The sequence below is a fragment of the Struthio camelus genome, chromosome 2 (assembly GCF_040807025.1).
Source record: "Struthio camelus isolate bStrCam1 chromosome 2, bStrCam1.hap1, whole genome shotgun sequence".
Taxonomy (NCBI): domain Eukaryota; kingdom Metazoa; phylum Chordata; class Aves; order Struthioniformes; family Struthionidae; genus Struthio; species Struthio camelus.
Window position 1 is genome coordinate 55,537,463 of NC_090943.1, and position 22,418 is coordinate 55,559,880.

General features: G+C 36.0%; 1 protein-coding gene across 4 annotated transcripts in view; it reads left to right on the plus strand.

Moving 5' to 3' along the window:
- Positions 1–22,418, plus strand: part of BBS9 (Bardet-Biedl syndrome 9) — a 320,100-nt gene that overhangs the window by 159,292 nt on the left and 138,390 nt on the right. For all 4 annotated transcript variants that reach the window (XM_068935862.1, XM_009679691.2, XM_009679693.2 and 1 more), the window contains one exon: positions 6,478–6,700. In XM_068935862.1, the coding sequence (XP_068791963.1) occupies positions 6,478–6,700 (223 nt within the window). The remainder of the gene's footprint in view (positions 1–6,477; positions 6,701–22,418) is intronic.

A 22,418-nucleotide genomic window follows, 5' to 3' on the forward strand; every position in this document is an offset into this window, starting at 1 on the left:
CAAATGATTTTTCAGTTGTGTTATGATGCAATATATAAAGAACTTGTTAAAGATTCCAACTTCACAGCACAAAACCCTTCAATCTGAGTCTCCAACATTTTGCTACTATTGAGGCTGCTTTTCCTGTGTCACAGGTGCTGAATGAAAGCGAATTCCCTCTAGGTACACTGGTTATCTGCTCTTATTATGTTACTTAATTAATGTTACTTATTCATTGCTTAGAGACCTGAGGCTAAGAAATATGATAACCACATCCAGCTTAAGCACATGCTTAAGTACTGAGGAACTTTTGACTGCAGAACATGTCAAATTACGCATGGCTTACAGTTTTTGCTGAACTGGCATTTTCTGGCCTCGACCACCATGATGAAGAAAGATCGTTTTCATGAAGTAAATATTCATTAAAAATTAGGCAGTTGCTTGGTAGTTAATATGCAAAGCCAGGATGAATTTCTGATTCAAGAGGTAAAGGGTTTACCTCTGCTACATTTTGGCATAATGAAGGATGAAGTTTGTCACAGTGTCTCTCTCTCTTCCGTGGAAACAGAATTTTCGTAATACAATTTTTGATTAATGTGAGGGCCAAATGTCTGGGAATTAAAGGTGGCTTGAGGGACTGAAGGTAGCTGGAAACTGGCAAAAGAAACCCCCTATCATTAGAGGAAAATGGGCCTCCTCCTTAAGAAATACCGTTTGTTAAGATTATTTTCTCTTGAAAGCAGTTCTGAGGAATATGAGTGCTAGGGCTACTCCATGTAGGTGAGAATATCTCACATGAGAAAGTAAAAGCTTGTGAAGCTTTTAAATCAAAAAAAGTAGCATATATTGTACTTTTTAAAGGATATATATTTAGAAAGGACCAAGCTGAGACTGCTTAGAACGTTGTCTTTCACAAGATTAATGTATATATTTTGATCTGAACAAATAGCTAGCATTTCTAAAGACTCTTCATCCAATCAGAGCAAGCACTTCTCTCGTGTTTCCTTCAGCTACTAGGTTAGCTAGGGGTAGACTTTCAAAAATGCTTGAGATCCATTTTCAAAAGTAATATGAGCATGTTAGAACTGGGATGCCTATGTCCTGAAGCTTTCGGGGACACTTTGCTCATTAAGAAACTAAGCAACTTTTGAAAATAAGACTTTAGCTTTTAAGTTATTTAGCAACTTTGAGACTTTTATTCTTGATGTAAGACACTGACGATGGTATGTGAACATTCAGAGCTTTTGTAGGATTTCGGCTTTTCTGCATGGTGTGGATTTATTTAAGACAATTTCAGAGTAGTAAAGGAAATTGTGTTAAATGCTGTATCATATAAAATCTGAGCATTCGTTCCCAACAGACTACAAAGCTCTTTCCTGTCTTCCAGTTGCATTTTTTTTGCCCATGTGTATGTCTTTTTAAGCCTGAGAAATGTTGCTGCCTGAAGGTAAACCTACAGATTATTTACATCATTTTAAATTTCAGGAAAAAATCTAGTTCACAAAGACTGTAATGTAAGGATGATTTTTTATCCTTTCAAAATAGGGATTTAACACAAACAGCTTAATAGATGGAGTGCTTCTACAAAACTAAACAGCTGTATGGCTAGTTGCTATAAGCTGGTCCAGGTAAAGCTTAATGAACTACACTAGTGTCATAATTTCGGAAAGCTTGGTAATCTTTTTTAAAAATCTTTTATCTAGATTTTACCCCCCATTAATATGTTTAAGGCAGTCCTGCAGACCATCTTTGCAAGTCATTTGACTGCCTGCAGTTTCTCAATGGTTAGTCAAATCAGTCTCTCTCTATAGAGATTCTCAGTAAATTGAGGCTTACATTGACTGTCTAGATGCTTGTTCACCATTCACTAAATCAGTAGTTTAAAAGCTACTTACATGTCAAAACCTTCAAACTAGCTCAGAAAAAATTTTGGTAAAGTCCAGCATTAAACAGGAAGGAGAAAGGTAGTTTACTGTCAGTTTATTAATTATCATCTGCTTAAGCATGACTTAAAATTTGATCAAACTTTGTGGTGATTTTCAGTTAAAAGATGAATGTGGTATGATTTATAGGTAAAGCATCCACATTTTGAGTTTTTTGATGAAAGTGGTATAATAGAATATGCTATATGAGCTACCTGAGTCTGTCACTTATTTGCCAGATCTTGTCTGTGTGCTTGTTGGAAGCAGTTCATCCCTGGTAAGGGGGAAAACATTAGGCAAAACCACCTTGCCTACTAGATATTCCACTGTAGTGATTGCAGCAAGAGTGTTTTTCAAGTGAAATCCCTTTAGTGTCTTTAGAACTTTAGTGTCTTTTTTGCAGTGTAACTTGATGGCTGTAGAACCTCTTTGAATGTAGCTGAGTAGCGTTTGACTGTACCTCCAGTAAGAGCACCTTGATTAATACTTCATCTATCATTTCACTAACTTATAGTGATTTAGGAGTGATGCTATCTGTGCAAGTAAGGGGAATCTAAAAATTTAAAAAGCGCTACTTGTGGACAATATGCAGTATAAGCATCTTCCATTAAGAATCAATAAATACATAAGTAGACCTTTCAAGTCTGCCAACAGTTAGGGCCTATCTCATGCTTTGCCATATATGTGCGTGTACTCTGCTTTTTCAGAATGATGTTGTAGTCCCTCTCTCCTGACCCTGTATATAACTAGCTGACGTTGTCTGTTGACCAGTTAAACCCTTGGAGTGGGGTCTTGCAGACAAGCGAGAGGCTACAGCGCTATGCCTCCTAATAGGGCCTGCCCTGAAACAAACTTTGCTAGTGACTACATTTCCTGCTTGCATACTGCGTCACAGAACGGGTACCCTCCCTCCATCCTGACAACTTACCCGCTGGGTGAAGTCTCACATAGTAGATATACATCCAGCTTATTGTCTGAAACTGTAGAATAATAGTAGGATAGTGACTTTCCTTACAGGGAACATTATTTTGGAGGTTTCTCTATGTTCAGCTAATGGGAGAACCTTGAAAATCGTCTTTCAAAAAAAAAAAAAAGTTACATACTCTAGACCAAACTTTATGCCAGTGAAGTCAAACCTGTAATCACTGTCACACTCAATTGTGCCATGACACCTGAGAATCATTGTTGATAATATATATGGAATATAATTGATGTATTATTGTACAGTTTTAACCTGGGTAGTCTCACTAATCTACATTTGGTCTTCACATTCCAGTAATGTATTTGATCTGGCAGAAAGTGCAAAGTATCTACTTGTTATCTACATGAGAAAATTAATAAAGTATACATGCAAAATATGAAGCTAAGCCTTTCCCAATGTAAAAGCTGAATGAATGAATGAATGAAGTAATTTCCTTATCTGTTTCAGATGATGCAATATGAAGATTTTTTCATGATGCAATAAGAGCTCTTTTTGTGAGTCAGTGGTCGTGGGCTTCCAATAGTTGCGGTAATGCTCACTGTTCAGAAGATAATGGGTTACTGATATCACACCTCTCTGTCAAAAGTGCCTTCTTCTGCCCACAGAATGCTATGCAAAAATTCAGAAGTGAATATTACAGCTGTGACTAGAGTCAGTCTTCAATATGGTTATAGACTAGAACGCTCACACTTTCAAGCATATTTTAGCCCTTTAAACACAAAAGGGATGAAACATTTTTGTCTTCAATTTTCCCCTTTCTTGCACGAATAAAAACTGTTGACAAAAGGCAGTCTTATTTGAGGCTATCAATTTTCAGTCGTATAATTCAACATCATTTCTATCATTTTTTTTCATATAGAGGGAGTTTTTCTGTACTCTTTTACTAGTCATAAAGGCTGCATTGGATTTAAGTGGACCTATTAGGTCAACAGTTCTGGAGTTGGAGAAATAGTTTTATGGTCTACTGAAAAAAGAGTTTTACATGGAAATTAAATACAAGAACTAGGGCTGGAAAATGTTAAGGCCATGGCACAAAGTAAAACATACCTGTACGAGCCAAGGACATAACACTAGCCACTTTTAATTTCCTGACTTTTGCTAGTTTGTATTTCAGTCTCCTTATTTAAATGTTCCTTTCACCTGTATTTTTATAACTTATTTGGAGGGATATATTAGCCAGCTTTTGAGCTACTGTATGCTGACACCAGTTAGCCACGTGCTTCTTTGTCTTTTAGTGAAACTCAAGATTCTTAGATGTACGTTGTATTATTTTTCATGATTTGTAGTATAGGCAGGAGAGACTGGCTTGACTCTTTTTGATGCCTTGTGCATATTAAGTTTCATTGCCCAGTGTGTGGGAATGCAGACAGAATTTACCAGCTCATTAACCTCCTTAAATTGGCTGCAGAATGGATTATTTCCTGTCGCCATCACAGGTCAGTGGATGGCTTATGCCCCGATGGACTCTTCATAGAACATTTGAAAAATGTTAGGTTACCACCGCATTGATTGCTTGGCATGATTTTTTTCCCCCATTTGCCTACTGGGGGGACAGGGATAAAAAAAAGACAATGAGTTACGGTGGTCACTGCTCTAAAGTCAGGAAAGGCAAATGTTGTCTAAGAAAACCCTCATGGTTGATACTGTTCCTCTGCAAGTTGAAACATTTTATACGCGTCTAGCACATTTTCAGGACACTGTTCATTAAGCACAATATATTTTTGGACCATGATTAAGCACTTATGATATGGGTTCTTGAACACTGGTCAGCGTCTTTTCCAGACCTGTGCTTAGGTTCTGACAGCAATGTCAGGAAGGATGGTCTTTGCTTGTCCAACTGTCCAAAGTAGTGCTTTACCCATCACAAAATCCATATGTATCTCATAGAAGAAATTCGCAGACATTATTCACTTAATAGTGTACTCTCGCAAGGCTGGCACCATCATTCTTCAGAATTTGTACCAGTGATGTTACACTCACCCAGTCATGGAAATTTGGATAAGTGGGTAATTTTGGTGTTCGAGTGAGCATTTTCAGCCAAGTAGAATGTGTCGTGAGAAAGAGCTTAAAACACTAGAAGGCTGATTTTGGTTGTGTTAACCGCAACTGGGTACTCAGAAAGCTTTCTTTGTTTTTGTACCCGAGTAATCACCATGTAAAGAGCATGTTATTTCTGTGAAGTTAGCAACAGATACCTAGCTGTGCCCTTGGAACTTCTAAAGTCTACAAGACTATTGCCAAAATCAGTTGCAACCTATCAGGACTGCTGTGAGAGCAGACACTAATACTGCAACAATTGAATATTACTTCCCTATACACGTGGGCAGCACATACAGGAAACTTGCTTATATGTAGCTAAATGCTAAGAGATATCATGAGTCCCGAAGTTAACAGATCACAAAGCCCTTCAAACTAGTGGCTAGCACTGTACAGGCTATAGGGCTGTTGGGAAAAGATATGAGTCAGCTTGCAGGATTATAAATTATAGACCTTTCAGATCAATCATGTGGCCTCTTCATATAGTGTAACTTCAAGATTGTAGAATGCATCAAGATGATTCAGTTCTGCATTGTGCACTTCAGAAATGAAATAGGTTAATATGTGATATCTAATATGTGACATCTGATGAACTTGTCACAAATAATAGACCTCTGCTGTCCAGGATTTTTACCTGAAGGAATGTGCTTGCTTTGTTCACGTCACTGAAAACCATAGTACAAATGACAAACTTGAACCTAAATTTTAAAGGTATTTTTCAAGGTGCCTTGGCGGGGGGTGGGAAGGGGGGAAGGCTTGCTTTACTGAATGTTGTTTACAGAAACAAACACTTTATTTTGTGGTAGTATGTATACTGAATATAGCTTTTCCTCCGGAATGGTTTTCCATTGGTGGCTGCTCATTTTAAGTGATCTGGTGACTAAGCTGCTCTTCTCATAAATTTTTACAGCTTCATGCTACTCCAAGTTACAAATCTAGGTCCCAGTTTATCAGAGCACTCAAACACCTGTGCCAATGCCTTAGACATAGCTTAAAATTAATTGATCTGATAAATGGATACTTACGACTGTAACCCAAAGTTACTATACTGATGTTCTGTGTTATTGGCATAAGGCTAGGATTTTAGCCAGAGCTCCAAAGGATGTATAATTGGATATCTCTTTTTTTTTTTTTTCCTGGCTCTAACATGTCTTCAGTATGTTATTATTATGCACTAGATATTATAATCTTTATATTTACTTCATAGCTCTGTTTTGAATTCTAAATGTCGCACCCAGGATATATTATTTTTCAGTTATTAAGAAAAGCACTGAATTTAACTGTAACTGTCTCATCCTGTCCATGTATTATTTTTATTTAAATTTTATTTCTCAGTCAGATCCTAATAACATTGGAACTTGTTTTTTCAAATTTACTAGTGATTTTTTTTGCTTGTACAGGCTGAAGAAATGTGCATTCATGCCTTCCATTAACCCCAATTTTATGCATCAGTATTGTTTGAAAATTCTTAGTCTTTGATCCATTACTTTGTTTTTAATGTACTGTATCATATTACAATTTGCATCATTTTATCTGATTTTCTTTTCTTTAATTCAGGGTTGGGAAGAAACTGTGGATGCTGCCATTTCTTACTTATTAAGAACGTGTTTATCTAAGAGTCCTAAGGAACAGGCCATGACTCTCACCAACCAGTTGTGCATGCCCAAAGATACTAGTAGGCTGAAGAAGCATATCACTCTCCTCTGTGATAGATTGGCCAAAGGTGGTCGCCTTTCCTTAAGTACAGAGACAGCCGCTCAGCAAACTGTTGTCGTGCCAGGTAAGAGATGAAGTATATGTTCGTAATTCAGAATGTGTATGTTACAGTTAAGAATAATGTACATTTGATTGTGTTTAGAGTTTATGTTATATGAATAGACAGATAATTATTTTTGATTTCCAGTCAGAAATTACAGAATAATCTGGAATTTTTACATAATTTTGACATTGTGTATTTTCAGTAGAGTTGCTCTCTTTTTCTGTGGTATTAAATATCAGGAGTGATATGACACATTTTGTTTCTGTTCTAACCAGTAGTATGAGTTAGGTAACAACATAATTTTAAATGTAAATTTTATCTGAAGTCGATCACTTACTACTCTTTTTACAGCAATATGTACTAATGCAGCAAAAGTACCCCAGACAGTCATTATGTTCTAAAAACTATACATCTTATTTCTTTGTACTTTTCAATTGAATGTACATATGTATATGTGCATTTTATATAACACATGTGATGGAACAGTGAGGAGTGAAAAGATGTGCTATGTCTTTGACAGAGAAATCATTGTGGCCATTTCATGGCATATGCCTACGACTAATTACAAAGTAATCATAACATTGAATACAAAAATCTGCAATTTTTAGAAAGTGCCAGTCAGTAGGTGTTATCTCACAGAAAGCCTGAAATAAAAGATCAAACTAATTTAAACAGGTGTTGAAATCTATTTCTCATTTGGAAAATGAACAGAAGATTTTTGGAGCATTGCACAATGATTTAAATGAATGTTGTGGAATGATTTAAAAAATATATATGTTATTCAAGTTCTTTTTTATATTCACACTATTTAATGACTGTAGGCAGCTCTTTTTTTCAGAGTCCGAAGGCTAGCATCTTTGTACTGTTGAAGAAATTTTCTTCCTGTGTTTTTTCCCCATGGGCCAATTAAGCTCTCCAAAAATATCAGACTCTCCTGATGACTTGGAAACACTGTATTTTTCCAGCTTCTGTCTCTGGGTTAGGTTGGGAAGTTCCTTCAGCTCCATAGTCTCCCAGACCATATAATCTCACTGGGGTCTTTGGCTTCAATGACTTCCTTCACCCACAACAGCCTTCACACCTGTAGGTGTGTATGTGCACTTAATGCTTAAAATTAGGAGTTTAGTATATTGTCTTCACTGGTGTTGTTTTTGATCAAGATTGTTTGGAGTTGTTTTAATTGTAATTTCCTATATATTATTTTCTTACGTTACGATCAATAGTTTAATTGCTGGTTAACATAATCTGAATGGCTTGTGCAATGTTTCAGCAACTCATTTAGAAGTCCTTGATTCTTAGTATGTATAGCCCTTCTTTGCAAGTGCTAATTGAAGTGCTTAGGTAAAATGACTTCAGACTATTCAGTGACAGAAACTATTTTATTTAAATAATTTCTCTAAGTGTTATGCTATACTCATATCTGAAAATGGATTTATAATCACATGAATTGAAGAAGTGAGCCAGAATAAGTAGCACATTAAATTTACAAATGTTGTTGGTATTTCTTTGCAAGAATTTAATTCCCCCTAAAATACATGTCAAGTGTTATTTCATTTGTTAAGCTTAGAAAAGATTATATAGTCATTATTTTCCCTTCTAAATATTTTGAGAAGGTGTAAATAGATGCAGTTTATCTTTTTCCTCCCAAATTAAGCAATAAAGTGAAATGATATAATATGAAAATTCAGTTCTGCGTGTTGAGTAGTCTCACTGAGTTCAGTAGGACTGCTCACTTTAGCCATGACTAATTCTGATAGGAAGAGGGTAAAATTTCTAAAAAGTGTGAACAACCCAGAAGAAATCTTGCTCTTGATGAGGGACCTTGAGAAGGCAGTCTGGTCATGCTCTCCATGTTGTATACATTAAAAGACAAAATTCAAAAAATTTTAAATCCACTCTTTTCTGCTACATGAGGCCAAAATACCAAGAAGGCATGAATGACATACTAGAGTTTTTTTTTTCACGTTGTGGTACAAGTAGACAGCTATATTACCTCTCAAATTAAAAAAAAAAAAAAAAAAAAAAGGCAAAACATAAGAAATTCGGCTGTGGGCACTGAGCCGTGTATTGATTAAATGTGGATCAGTGTTAACAGGTTTCATATGATGAATAGTAAAAAATTAAGCAGCTGGTTGAGACTTGGCATAGCAATGTCCCACCCAACATAAACTGTTTTAGCTATACATGAAATGCCCTTTGGTCATGATTTACACTAAAAAGAATTAAAATCTGTAATCCATATGTAGATTCCAAAAAAGGTCATTTTCAGAATTGCTGACTGTAGTGTGTAGGCCTTTCAAATACCAAATCACCTAATTAAGAATCAAAATGTTGACCTTACTGGGCTAACACTATAGGCTGTCAAAAGAAGACACTATTTAAAGAAATTGTGTTATAAAACTCAATATAACTTTCTTATTTTCACTGAGAGTTAAGCCTGAAGCCTGGAGAAAAGGGTCTATACATTATGCATTTCCTCATTACCTATTGAGAGAACACAGATTTGGGAGATGTAGGGAGCTATGACCAAAGATGTGTTATATTTAAAAGTAAGAAATTTCTTCATTTACAGGACTAGTCACTGTATACCAAGAAATATTTGTGCCCTGTGCTTGGAACAGCATCGCTTTAAGAACTTACTTTCTAGCAGGATGTGCTATATGCTTTGCAAGTTTGTGGATGGTTGTATGGGTAGAGACTGGAGAAAACTGAGAGCGTTCTTGGGAGAATAGGATTTTACTGGAGCTTTTAAAACATCAATTTTTGTTTTGTGTTAGCTGTTTGCGGTTTTTGAGAAGTGCCCGGGACCTTTCATGCATTGCTGCGCTGTAACATCAAGCAGGATTTTTGAAAGTTGTGTCTGATACATTCAAGTTGATGTACCCTGAAATCTAGAGAAATCACCTGAAGCCATGTTGAAACCACTGGTGATTATCTTTTCAACAATTAGTTGAAAAAGTGCATTTAGAAACCAGCTATCAATATTTGCAGTCAATTCAAGAATATATATGTGAAGTTTGCCGTGATCCCTACCGGGTCTTGTTTCATATATTATTTTCCTTAATGGTGGTGATGGAATATAACATTAAATTTGTGGATTTACGATGGCTAGAAGTAGTTTCAAACACTTTGAAAGACAGACCAATGACTTGAGTGATCTTGATGAATTGGAGGAGTTATCTGAAATCAGTAAGGTGAAAGTCAGGAAAGATGAGTGCAAAGGACTGTAGCAAATAAAAATCTGACAAACAAATTTGAAATTGAGAAATAATTCCTTAAATAGTGTTACTGTAGGGTTATCTGTGGAGTTATACTAGACCAACAGCTGAATACAAATCAGCAGTATGATCCTATTAAAAAGGCAAATTCCAATTTGGGGAGGTAATCATATGACTTTGATGAAGAAATACAATTATTTCTTTCTACATGAGGAAGCTTCAGTTGAAATTACTGGGTAACACAATTTTAGAAAAATTTAGATGAGTAGAATTCAGAATAGAGCATAAAAATTGTAGATGACTGAAGCAATTTGCTTTTTCTTTCTACTGGGGGAAGAAGACAGAGACGGTTGAGGAGGGACATGACAGTTTTCCAGGATGTAAAATGCTCTTATAACGATGATTAAAAGTTAATCAGAATCATTGGCTGAATGTGATCATAAATAACTGCAAGCCACATCAGGCTATATCTTGCACTGTGTTGCCTTTGGCAATGTGCAAACGGCTGGAGCAGGGGAAAGGTGAGGGGCTTGGGGAACTGCGCCAGCCCGCAGTGTGGGTCAAAGCCAGGGAAGTGCTGTGGAAAGGTGCTGTAGACCACCCAGGTTGTCATGTACTCCTTTTAATGGGTGGGAGAATTTATAGTATAAATCCCAATTACCTGCAGTGAGTGCATTTTCTAGCTTTTCAAGGTCACTTATAATATCAACGAAATTTGCAAGATTGTTTTGATAACCTTAGGCAGTGTCAGCTGTGGCTGTTTGGAGATTTCTTTAAGTCTCGATCGGATTGGAGCTCTGTTTGCAGTATTGCACCACCCGTGTTTTGGGTATCTCACAACTGCTCTCTGTCTAGAATGTAATCTAGCATTTCTTGCAGTAGTCCCTGGTGTACAAATCTCTCTTGCAGGTGGCATCTGTATTAGTTCAATGCTCTGTTCAAGGGGGGAAAAAAATCAACCTTTTTTCATAGCAAGGATTTTTATCTTTAAATTAGGACTTCATTTTTCTCTCAACCATCTTTTTCTCTTCCTTCTCCTCCTTTTTTTTTTAATTGAACTTCAGTTATTTTTTCTCTATTTTGGTTTGGACAGAAGGTCTTTATATTGTGCTTTGGCACTTAGTTTAATATAATTGGAGCACGGAGAAACTATTGTTTATTTAACCTGCAAATCAGTTACTGTGAGTACTGTGCCGTTGAAATGCCTGTGCCATGGAATACCAAAGCTGGTCATTTTCTGGGGTCAGACTGAGTCTTTGGAACTGACATGATAAGGAAATACAGGAATATTTTGTATTGGGGAAATAGGGTTTGCAAGTATTTTCCTGTCAATATGGTATTCAAGATTCATACAAAGGTAGAGCCACAAGGCACTCCAACTGCCTAATTGTCCCCTCTATGTTGTGACTAGGTAAATGTATCCAGGGTATCCTTGACAGATGTTTATCTAAACTCTTAAGCACCTTGTACAAGGTAGAATAATATCTGTTAATAGCTTATATGATAGATTGTCCTTATAGGAAGGTTTTCCTAGTACTTAATTTGCAAATCAAACTGGTTTTTTGTGATCCTAATATAGAAGGTAGAGGTGGCAAGTAATGCCACCTCTTTATAACCTTTTAAGCTTTGGAAGATTGTTATTAGGTTCCTTCAGACCGCTTCCTCCTTCACACTAATTGCACCCAAGTTCTTTCAGGATTTTTTTTTTCAGGATGATTTTTCTATCCTCCTTATTCTTTCTGTTTTCCAAAATGGAAAGAATGCTGGGTCTAATTGTAAAAACATGTGCTTTTAAGTTCCTAGAAGAGGAATATTCTTTTTTTGTATAAAACATAAACATTGCTGTAGAATCGTAGTACATAAAGAATGTTCTGTAAAAAAAGACTAATAATAGTTTTCTCAATTTAAAGAAATAAATTTTTTTGCTTGAAATTTCATCTCATGCTTTTAATTAGATATTTCTACGTTTGTGTCATAAGGGGAAAGGAATAAGCAGTATAACTCAGGTGTTCCTAAACTTTATAGTGTGATCTTTCATACAGAATGTCTTATGAAATGTGGTGCCTCCCATGTGTAGTCACATGAATTCTCAGCTCCTCTCTAATAGTAATGCTATCTCAGCAACAACTACAGTAATCTTTTACCTGGAAAAGTTAGAATAATGTAGTTTAATAAGGTAGGGAAGACAGCACAGGGGACCAGACAATTCATCTGAACGATGTGATTTGCCAGAGCCTACTGTGATCACTGTGCTCTGATAGTTTTGTATAGCACTCTGTATGGGTACAGAGAAACTTATAAAAAGTGCTAATTTGTTCTTTGTCGTGCATATAAGACAAATCTTATCTCCACAGAGGTCTGCTATCCCTTATGAACTGTTATTCTCAATTAAAATATTTTCCATATGTTTTCTGTTTTAAAAAGAAAAAACTTTTTTCCTTTTGTAACCATTAAAACATATTGGTTTTAGATGCTTTTTCCTAATGTAGTTTGAATATATTGTGCATTCGTAAAACAATGCTTATTAGAGGCATGTAAGGAAAAGTGAAATTTTATTCATGAAGCCTGCCGTGTGCTATAAGTACCACGAAGATTTTGTATGCCTGAGGATTGATTAATACTGACTCATGGAATTAGTAGTCCCCTGAAGTCCATGGAAACTTTATCATTGACTAAGTTAGACTGAACATATTATCCATGATTTTCATAGTATTTCTTGTCTCTTTCCACTGTTCCAGGAGACAGAGTAACATTTACAAAATGCGGCCTAGAAGACATTTGAAAATATCTGGGGATCTCAGGAATCTAAATCTTAACAAAAGTGCCTAATTCTTACTGTAGGTCAGGTTACTGAGGACTTATTTTTCTTAAATGTGCCCAGAGATTTTAAAGCTAGGTTTATTAATCACTACATGATGATTCATTCCTATCAATGTAAACTCATTTTTTCTAGCTTCATTAAAATCATATAGGTTGGTCTTATAAAGTACCTTAAAAGGCTGATTTGCCCTGGAAGTGGATTGTTTATTGAAGTTTACTGATTTTTTTTTTTAACATCTGAGATGATATTAAAAGATTGAGGTCTGTATTTAAGGAAAAAGATGAGACTTGTTTCTAACTTTTTTGGCTATGTTAAAATTATTTGATTCCAATGGCAGCATAGCTAAAGTATCACATTTATTAACCCTCCTTTCCTGAAGTGCTTAAAACTCATGTAGGCATTTTTATCTGATCTAAAAATTAGGTGTATTTGTATTCTAACAGGTATGTATTTTTGTTTTCTTTCCCTATAAAACCTAGGGTTCACATATCCAGATAAAGATTCCTCTGTGGGAGGAAGCTGTGCATTAAAACAGCTCCGCTAGTGTTGGCTTCTCTCGCTTTCAAAGATCTTCAGCTTTTATTGAAACTAAAACAGACCATTCCTCACTGTATCTGTTTTTCAAACTTTCCTTACTTTCTGTCCCTTAGCAAAGGCTAGCATAAACATTTAGTAAAATGTGTACATTTTCTCTCCTCTCTCTAGTTCATCCTTCTAGTAAAGATCCTTCTTACTCGTATGGCTCTGCTTTGTTCAGATTTCCCCATCTTTCCTCAATGATTTCCTCTTCCAGTGTGTTTTTTCTCATTTCTTTTCTCTACATTATGCTTCACTAGTTTCTTTCTTTGTACTGTGCCCTTTGAAGTCCATGCAACTATGCAGTTTTCTTCACTGTGATAGTCAAGAGTAAGCAATTTTATCACTAGCCACCTGAGAGTGTAAATGGCTGTGACTGTGAGAGGGAGCAGTGAAGAATAGGAGGACCGTTTTCCTGGTCGGCTGGAGCTGTACCAGTGTCGAGCTGGGTGGCCCAAAGGAGTAATTGTAGAGGAAACCCTGCAGGACTAGTGTGGGTCTATCAGGCAGTGAGACTCTAGCAAGGTTTGACGAAGGCATAACAGAGACTAAATCCATAAATATTGTGATCATTGTGTACTTCTGTTTCCAATTTGTGCTGCTCTATGCAGGCTGAACTGTTGAGCCAGTTTAAACATAACTTTCTTCTCTCCAGCTAATTGCAGATAATAATCACATAGGAAAATAATAAGAACAAAGAAGTTGTCGTAGCTCTTACAGCCTCAAACTTTGTCGTGCACTTCTGTTACATTGTGTCATGCCAGCTAATAACAAGACATGATATGGAGTATAACACAGCACGATATGGTAGTGTAACTCTAACATCACTTTAAAATATCCACTGTGAACTTCTGTTTCTCCACGCTTAAAATATTTTTGCAGTAGTTTACCAGCTGCTCATGATGAACAGTTTTATCTTAATTTAAAGGCCTAAAAATAGGCAAATAATAACATATCAAACCAACATTTGAAACAAATATTTTAAATAAATTATTTGGGTTCTATTTTGAGACTAAAATATGCCTCTTGTCCCAAAAAGCTGGTTTACTGAAAAGGAAGGGGAGTAGCAAATCATTAGGGAGAATTTGGGAGTGCTTACAGCAATAAGATCTTGTGGTTGCTCAAGAAAGGCTTAAGAACAGCTTGGTGGAGCCAGAAACATTGTTTTTTGGCTCTCTAATGTGAATCTTTACTCTTTATAGCTTTTATTTCCATTGTAACTTTCCATTGTTTTAGTAACTTTGGTAATTTAATTCTATGAAAGGGAAAATTGAGCTATGCAGAAGTGACTTGCCCAGGGTCATACCATGAGCCAATAACACCTGCATAAATAGAATTCAAGTGTAATGCCTCACAGTCTTGTATATATTCACGTATAATGCCTTAGTTGCTACATACAGTTGTTTTTATGTGTTTTATCATTAAGAGACAGGTTACAAATGTAATAGACTTTTGTTAGCCAGCTTACCTGCGGCCTGTTGGTATATCATTCTGAACAATTCAGATGATCACTTTAAAAATGGAAAACTGAATATCAGACACAGGAGGAGAGAGAGGAAGAGTGTTTTGGTAGGTCTTTAATTTGCATGAATTTAGTCAAATTCCATCAGCTTGCTGGAGACAGATGGCAACTTTCTTCAAGTGGCTGATTTTCAGGGATAATATAAAGAGCAGTAAAGCCCTGAATTTTTTAAATTTAAGATACAGAACTGATAGAAAATACATTTATTTTTTCAGGACATTTCTTAGCTCTCAGTTTGATTGGTGTGTTGTATGTCTCATTTGACTATTCCATCTTACCTATGCAGCTTTTGTAAATATCCTTTTTTTCAAGATTCCACTATTGTGACAAGAAGCAAAACAAGATGGAAGGGGGTAGCAAGACACATGTGCCTGCAGGATCATGATAGGCTTTCTGTTATGTTGTTGGGAAACTCTCCTCTCCTCAGTTGATATTACTGCTGACAAAAAACAGTGTGTGAGGGATTATAAAGGTTAAGATGGCTAAAGCAACAATATTTTAAAAATGAATGATTTAGAGAGGAAAATGTCATGCATAATGACTCTAAAAAAAATCCTGTCTGAGATTTGGGATTCATTCATTTGTTGCACTGTGAAATTTAGCTGGCAGCATTACAATTCCAACTTGCCTCATCTAAGTACAGTTGGGATCAACACATTACGGCCTTGGTGTATAGAATCCCATTGCTGGCTCTTTGCATTGAAATTTGTTCAATTTTAATACTTTCTGCTTAAGTATAAGTGGTCACAAATTATTCATAATGTTGAGGTAAGTTTTTTGATGAAAATAATTGTCAATTGAAAGAATTTCACCTAATGATCGTGCTTGTCATTGAACTTTATTTTCCTGTTCTTTTTGTGTCCTTGAGAAACCACGAGCAAAAGTAAATCTGCACAAATAAGTTAATTGCTTAAAATAATGGAAAAGCAGCATGTTGCTAAGGGGAAAAATGTATAGCTTCTGGCCTTCCATTTCAGAAAATTCAACAGTAGTAAGTAAAATAAATAAATAAATAAAGCCTAGATAGTTTTTTAAGAGGTTATAACAAATGATGTAATCTGTTTTTAAGGAGATCTATTACTATATAATACAACATCCTCCTTTTATTTGAAGGTATGCTAGTAATGAGGAGTCAGTCTCACATGCTCAGTCATCCTTTGGGTTTTCATTTAACAAGTTTTGCTTGGTTTTTCCTTTGTTCTGTTAAGTTTAGTTTTCTGTGATGTTTCAAGAACCTGTATGACAGAGCCTCAGTAATTATATAGGAGTTACAGGCATTTGAAGAGCAGAATTAGCCCTGCACTTTAGGTGACATGTTCCTTCTCCTTTCCAGCCACTATCTGTGATAAATAACATGACCACAAAATTACAGCAATCATCTACTTTTCATAAATACATCCCATGACAAAGCATGCTTATCCACAAGAAGGTATTGGGAAAGAGTAATTACAGAGGAATGGGAGGCGAGAGGGTCGTGAGTGATTTGCAGGTCATCCCACTTTTCTATTAAAATACTGAAAGTGCAGGTTCCTTGGGAGCACCCCTTTTTTTTTTTTGTGCAATGTTTCTCTTATGTTGACTGTAAGCATTCTTTTTAACATCATATATAACTCAAGCCGGAATACGTTAATGTTAATGGTTTTCTCCTCAGTTTGTTGTGGCTGGAAGTAGTGTTGATTTCAGACACTTTGCATGTCCTACTCTTTGTTTTCTGGAACAGTTAGATCGAGTAAACCTGATTCTGTTCTTACACTGTCATAAGTCAGATGTATTGTAACCGAAGTGGGAAGTGTAACATTTACATGTTTTTTTGCATTATCAATGAACTGGGCCTACCACTTTTGAAGGGAAACTCTACTCCATGTTCTATTTGGCCCTCAGAATTTAAAAAAACACGTGAAATATGATGTTATTGATGTTTTTCTCAATATTCTGACCTTTTTAAGAGGAAGTAAAAGTGTTTGTGGGGATATGTTGATTTCTTTATTTATTTATGCCGTTGCATGATAAAAAATGTATGAGTCTGTGGAACTCCATGGTGAATTAGCATGGAAAACCGCATCTACATCACTCATACCAATTGTAATGTATTTGCTCTTCCAGATTGCCATAAAGGAGTCTAATAAATCTAAACCTAGTGAAAATTTCATATTTTGTACATGCAGAATTGATTTTTCAATTACTTCAGACTGTTTTAGGGCCTAATCCAAAGCCTGATGAAATCTATGGGAGTTTTTCCATTGACTTCAGTAAGCTTTGGCTCAGGCCTCTAGTTTTCATTTTTTTCAGATAGATTTGCCAAAAATCTGCAGAGAACTAGGCACTTGGAAAGGGTTTACTTGCAAAGCACAGCTGGTTGATTTTGCACACAGAAAAGTTCCCAGTGCTTTTTTGAAACAGAAAAAAAGTATTTTTTAGGACTTATAACTTCAGTAGTTAAAAAACTTTTCTTTAACGTTTAAAGCAGAAGTTACTTTGAGTCTTAGAGCAAACGTGACAAACTCATTGCTAGAAAGATTATATTTCAAATGCCTAAATTCATAATAACAGAGCTTAAAAATGACAGTGACCTTTTTTTTAGGTTGTGGGTTTCAGAGGGCTGGGACTATCTGTTTTAACAAATGCTATTTCTTGCTGTAACTGAAAACTATAGTACAATTAAAGAATAATTCCCTGAGGTTAACTTGAGGGAGCACAGCATGCAGTCAAGTTTGTGCAGCTCCACGGAGGGGGTTTCACTACCTCTAGGTGGTTCTACCAGTACAGTTATATCAGTACTTAATAGATGTGATGGGAAAGACTTGGTTTTAGAGAACATGGAACATGGTCTGTGCCTCAGCAAGGCGCATACCTTTTGAATATTAACCTAACCTGAAAGTAGTCATGTTTTAAGACAGTGTGTTGGGTTTTGAAATGCAGTCACTGGGGAGCAGTATCCTTTGCCGTTCCCCTTTTGATTTTTGAGTAATCACCTTTAGCACCAGTAAGACACAGGTCTCACTGCAGTAAAGTCCTTCAGTAGCTACAGACTGCCAGTAGCCAGAGACTCCTACCCCTGGTCTTGATCCCTTTTTCTCAGAGAGAATAAGGGTGGATCTCATCATGAATCTGAGTGCTCGAGTGTTACAAAGTTGGGCACAGTCAGTATTGAATTTACATTTTTTTTTCCTTATTTTTAAAGAACTAGAGCATTTTTGAAGACAAGTCATGATTTTGACTGTACAACTTTGTGGGCAATCAGCTTTTAGTCTATTCATGAAACTGGTGTGGATGGTTCAGCCATTGTTCATATGCTAAGCCAAGGTCCATAAATTCATGTTTCCCCTTCTCCTGAGTTTATTCACATTCACTCAACCCTAACACTTTGATCTGGCATTTGAGCTGGAAAATCTAATAAAATCAAGCATGAGGTGCTTCATGATACTGGCAGATAGTGAAAATTCCTCAAAATAGTCTCTTTTTCTCGTTGTATTATTGGCGAAACGGCAAACAGCATTGATATGGAGCAAGCAAAAACAAAAAGCTACATAAACTTGAATCACAAAGGTTTTCATTTAATTCAGTTATATTTTAAGGCAAAGATTTAACTCACCTTCCCTTGATTAGAACATTGCTAAAACACTAATGAAAAATAATGTGTAGCTAACCAAGCAGTTTTAAAACAGGCTTTTGCAGGGCTATAAAAACTTTCAGCAAACTAGTGAAAACTGCAGGCTTGAAGATTTTCATGTGATTAATATGGAAGGATGCATCTCTGGGTGTCTGTGGTATATTGTAAGTGCAGATACTGCAGCTGGGTGCATTGCCGGTTGATCTCTGTATTTTGATGAAAGATGTGTTTTATTAATTCTGACCTTAACCAAAGCTTGACTGTTATTCCACTTGAAGAAAACTAGTTAACTATAAATTAGTTATCACTGAAAATGGTGTTACTTCAAAGTTGGGATATGATTAGGGGGATGTTCCACTGTATTAATTAAGTTTCCATTTTAATGACATACTGTCTTCAATGTAACAATAAGCAGCTGTGCCACGCTGTGCATTTCAAAGAACATTTACTCAGCCCTTAAACTTACCATTAGAGATCAAAGAGAGGATCTGATGTGTTTGGATGATGAAGGATGCCTTAATTCAGATGGATGGCTGAACAGAAACAGTGCAGCTAGAGGGTAATAAATATAATGAACAACCTTTTTTTGTTATGTAAGTTATGTGGTGCTGAACTATATTAAATTTTATAGCTGCACTGAGAAATCTTTCATGATATGTTTCAAAACCGTATCACAGTACTGATAAGCAGGTGTCCCTTATAGCACTTGCATTTTCAAATAAACTTTTGAGTTAAATTTTTTTGTTTGTTTAGTAAAAAAATTGCTGATGACATTCTTAAAAGCAGTTTAGAAATAAATGGATGCTTGAGTTACATGTAAGAATTAGTGGAGGACATTTCAGAGTAAAGTCTGACCAAATGACTAGACTGATTCCTTCTGCTCTTAAAATTTATTTAGATACATTTAAATTAGTAGCTCTTCTTGTTTTTGTCCTCTCTAAAATTGAGAGGTTTTTTTTGTATCCAAAGTAGTCATTAGGGGTATTAAGTTGCTGTTCAAGGATACGTAAGTTGTAGACTGGCATTCTGATTTGAATCAGGTCATCGATAAAGCAGGCAATAATTTGACAGAAGTTTAGCAGGAGATTACAGTCAGTGAACTATATTATGCTATTAGAGATGCTGGGTCTGATTACTTGCTAGCATAAACTGTTGAGAAGAATGGAATTCTACAGAGTAATGTGAAGTAGAATCAAGCCAGAAGTCTTATGAGTCAATTAAAGAAGTTTGGATTTAGTGAGAGCTGTGTTGCATGTTATAGATAATAAAATCATAGGAGCAAAGAGAAATCCAGTAATCTGAGCTAAAAGTCTTTCTGAAAGTATAGCAGGCTCTTATGATGCCTGTGGCAATAAACTGTTCTGTTTACCTACAAAGGCACTGTATCAATAGAATTAATTACTTTACAATACTTTCCAAGTCTGAGGAGACCAAATTCACCAGTTCTGTTTATTTCATTTAATTAGTTATTGAGGAAGAAATGCTTGTTGTACGATCTTCTTACAGCAGATTTCCCAAATATTTCACAATAAAAGTTATCGGTGTCTTTCTTTCAAAAAGAACCTTTATTTTTGGTCCCATTTGTAGCACATATAAAACAGCCTTTTACTCTAGTTTAGTGTATAATTGCTTCTCATATGGATAACTTGATTCTCTCTGGCTACTGAGTTGCAAATACCTGCAATCATTTTGGTTAGTATAGTTACAGTGTGTATTATAAACAATGTGAAGAAATATAGAAGGTGTTATAATATTCATGGATAGTCTACTCTCAATGTGGTATGTGCTGTGTAGAAGATGAAACTCCTTTGAATGTTTGCTCTGTGGTTCAGTGAAACTTAGGAAGCTTTCTGCAAAACATCTTTGCCAAACAGATAAAACATCTTTGCCTTCACTTTGTGGGTCAAACCTGTCCTTTTTTAAGGCAGGTTTGCCACTTCAGCAGGTATAACCGTGAGTGGTTGGTAATGAGTGGTAAGGGAGCGATAACTATTTATTTGCAGACCAGCTATAAGGTTATACTATGGAGAGAGTATTTTTCAGCAGCTACCCTGGTCCATCTGGCTCTGCTAAGACGAAAGAAAGATCTTTGTTGCATATGCTGTTTGATTATGTTGTAGTATTTTTGGCAAGTCAACAGTTTACCTTGGTAGAATGGAAAAGGAATATTTATGGAGGCATGTACAGTTTAAAACTCAGCATGATAGGTTGCATTAAGAAATTCTTCCTTGGCACAGCTCTCTGGTCCTTCTGAACAGTGAAATAATTGTTTTGATCAACAAGATAAAGGTGAAATCCTGACCCCATTGAAGACACTGGGAGTTTTGCCATTGACTTAATTGAGCCAGGATTTGTCCCCCGAGTTTAACAGCAGTGTATGTTATTGTTCTACTCATATTCACCTAGGAGATGCTAACCTACTGACTTAAAGCACATAAGGAAGAACTCTGTAAGTACTTTTAAAAGTTTACTTCACAGTTTGACTTCACTCCTTCAGGTAGGACTTCCTTGGGTGTTTGGACAGAACGGAAGGAATAGGTGATGTTTTTAGGCCATTATCTACTGCAGATTTGGTGGTAGTACAAAAGAAAACGCAAGTACTGAATTATATTTTGAGAGAAAGAAGGAACACACAGTTAAGGGATTGTAAAAGCCATATTTTCTTGTGTAACTTTGGCACAATGATGGGAGTGCTAACCTCTTGTCTTCATAGGATAAAAGTATAAAGAAAATATTAAAATTCTATTGATTTATTCTTACTTATTTCCACTGAGCACTGAGCGAGATGCACTCAGCATGCCTGTACCAAGCCCTTTATAAATGCTGACTTTTAACCACTGCCACAAAATGTGAATTTAAAATATTTCCTTGAATATTTATTTTTCTGGATTCAGATCTCTGAATGAGGAGAAACTAAAGGACTTGGGGAGGAGAGTAAATACAAAGAATGTAAATGTACCTTGTTAATTACAACAAGTAGTAAATCAAATACAAAGAACCTAATGGTACTCGATAGCTTACGATGTAGGCTGTAACAAAGAGGACCTGTTGTGTAATTGGTTTTTAACAAATTCAGCCATTTAGCCAGTGCTCAAAAAATACCACAAGTGTTAGAGGATTTGCAGGGTAAAATGAACAGCTTGTTGTAAGTAGCCTTTCACATTTGAGAAAGTGCAGATGATGCTGCAACGTGTATAATATTTCCATAGCCAGTGATAGATAAAAAGGATTGTTTAACAGTCCGTATCCTTGTGTGTGCACTTAAGCTATGGGTAGATCAATTTAAAAAAGCATTTAGCCTGGTGCCAGCTGAAGATATTGTACCTACAGGCTATTTGGCTACATAACGGAAACTGAATCTGGATTTCAGTAACTCTATTTAGACGAATCATTTTCTAGGCAGTCTTTTCCAGTCTCTGTTTTAGTCCTGGATCATTTGGAAAGGGAAAGCCTTGATGGGTTTCTTGTTTAGTATTTCTAACAAAAAGAATTTTTCGGCATGTGAAGGAGGTATAATTAATGTATTGATTCAAATGTTGTAGTGCTTAATAAAAATAATTGTTTATTCCTTTTATCTTTTATTTACTGTTACTATTACCAGAATCTGTGAAACAGTAGTTAGCATACATATATAATATTATATCAGTAGGTGGGAGTATGCTCAAATAATTTGTCATGTCACTGTGTTGGTCATTCTGAGAAGAGCTGATGAGCAGGGGCTAGAAGGCTGCCCTGCTCTGCCCTGCTATAACCATCCCCTTCTCTGCTGGAGGGTGAGGCTGAGCAGGGTCATTTCAAGCGCTGGTATTATTCTTTAGATTAGTTCTCTTCATGCTTCTTTTCATTAGCAGTGACATTGGAGCACAGTGAAAGAGAAGCTAAAAAGGCAATAATGTTGCTTCTAACCCTTTACCCACCTGTATGTATCTTCTGTTGCAAAAGAGGATAAAGCGTAACACTTCTGGTATCCTATAAGTGCCTTTTAGAAAGTA